Genomic DNA, 1,604 nt, shown 5'->3' on the forward strand with positions numbered 1-1,604 from the left:
CGGAGCAGGAGCTGGGGGCAGGGGAAGGGGCCCGGCCCCGTTCCTGCCCTACAGGGGCCCCGCCAGCCGGTCCAGCTGCCGCGGGTTGGAGCCGCTCAGGAACTGCAGCTCCGCCTTCCCGTCCTCCGTGCGAGCTGGGGGAGAGAGGAAGAGAAAGAAAGGGAGATTTAGAGAGATCGAGAGAGACTGAGAGAGACTGAGAGAGGGCGGGCAGAGCCCCGGGGGCACCGACCTTGCTCGTGCTGCAGCCACCTGCGCTCCAGGTAGTACCCGTAGCAGCTCTCGAACTCCCGGGGGCTGTAGTTGGGCACCAGGATGGGCACGAAGGGGTCCAGGGCGTCAAACCCCTCCTAGGGAAGGGGGAAGGGAGGGAAGGCTGGGTGAGTAACAGCTGGACACAGCCTGCACAGATGTATCTCCACAAACAGCCCCCTAAACAGGGGGGTGTTTCTGCCTCTCTGTGGGGTGACTGATTAACCCAGAGCACAAAGAGCTGGAGCTCTGAGAAGGAACTTTCCTGTAGCCTTTTATTTGCTAAGGCGTGGAAAAACATGCCTTAATTTAAGGATGTTTCCCCTCCAAGGTGAATAAAGAAAAAGGGGTTGTTATAATCCTGCAGTTCAATTGTGAGTAACTCTGGTCCCATGAACACAGAGGAGAAGCACCTTCCAGTCTCTTATGCAATTGTATCTGAGTGACCTGATAATGTCCATGAGGAATTCTCCTTCCAACAGGTGCTTAATTTTATCCTCTGCCTGGGAAAGGACCAAAGGAAAGTTGAAGATGTCATATTTCCATGGCAACAACCCAAGCACAGCAGCCCTGGGAGGAGGCAGAGGAGAGACTGGACTGTCCCTCCAGTCAGCCCACCAGAAAGTTCTCAAGGACCTGTAGCTTGAGAATTGGTTGGAAGCTAAAAGGATATGTAATTTTATGGTAGTACAGGTTTTATCTTAGATCTGAACAATTCTGCTCAATAATACTTATTTGGTTTAATACAATTCATTCACTATGAGAAATAAATGGATATTTTCACATTTCTGAAAATTTGCTGGCTAGCTTTCTAACAAAGAGGGCTGTTGAGCACTTCAAGCTTTCTACTGACTCCACACCACTTCCAGAATACTTATTTTTACAAGTTTAGCTGAAAGATGGAGGAGAAAGAAGAAAACACATCCAGCAGTTGTTTTTGTAGCTGATGTGAACCTTTACCAGAGCTCAGTCGTGGAATATCCTGAGGGAAGGGAACCACAAGGATCATCCAGTCCAGGATATCCCAACAATCCCACCCTGTCCCTCAGAGCATTGCCCAAACCCTCCTGGAGCTCTGGCAGCCCTGGGGCTGTGCCCACTGCCCTGGGGAGCCTGGTCAGTGCCCAATCACCCTCTGGGGGAAGGATTTTCCTGAGATCCAACCTGAGCCTGCCCTGGCACAGCTCCAGCCCTTCCCTGGCTCCTGAGAGAGGAGGGATTGGAGCTGTCCCTCCACACAGCACAGTCTGTCCCCCTGAACAGAACCTGGGCCCCCCAACCAGGGGTTTTGTTTCCCAAAGCCAAGAGGAAAAATAAACCCAAAGCAACCCCAAAGGAGGCCCCGGGACTCA

The 1,604-nt window shown here is 52.4% G+C and overlaps 1 protein-coding gene across 1 annotated transcript in view; it reads right to left on the minus strand.

Annotated features, from left to right (window-relative positions):
- Positions 1-15: 15 nt before the first annotated feature.
- Positions 16-1,604, minus strand: part of DAP3 (death associated protein 3) — a 23,298-nt gene continuing 21,709 nt past the window's right edge. Inside the window, exons 5-6 of the mRNA XM_029958148.1 lie at positions 233-350; positions 16-134 (exon numbers count right to left, since the gene is read on the minus strand). Coding sequence (XP_029814008.1) covers positions 49-134; positions 233-350 — 204 coding nt within the window. The 3' untranslated portion in view covers positions 16-48. The remainder of the gene's footprint in view (positions 135-232; positions 351-1,604) is intronic.

Source organism: Manacus vitellinus, unplaced genomic scaffold (genome assembly GCF_001715985.3).
Source record: "Manacus vitellinus isolate BGI_N305 unplaced genomic scaffold, ASM171598v3 scaffold_142_pilon, whole genome shotgun sequence".
Classification (NCBI taxonomy): domain Eukaryota; kingdom Metazoa; phylum Chordata; class Aves; order Passeriformes; family Pipridae; genus Manacus; species Manacus vitellinus.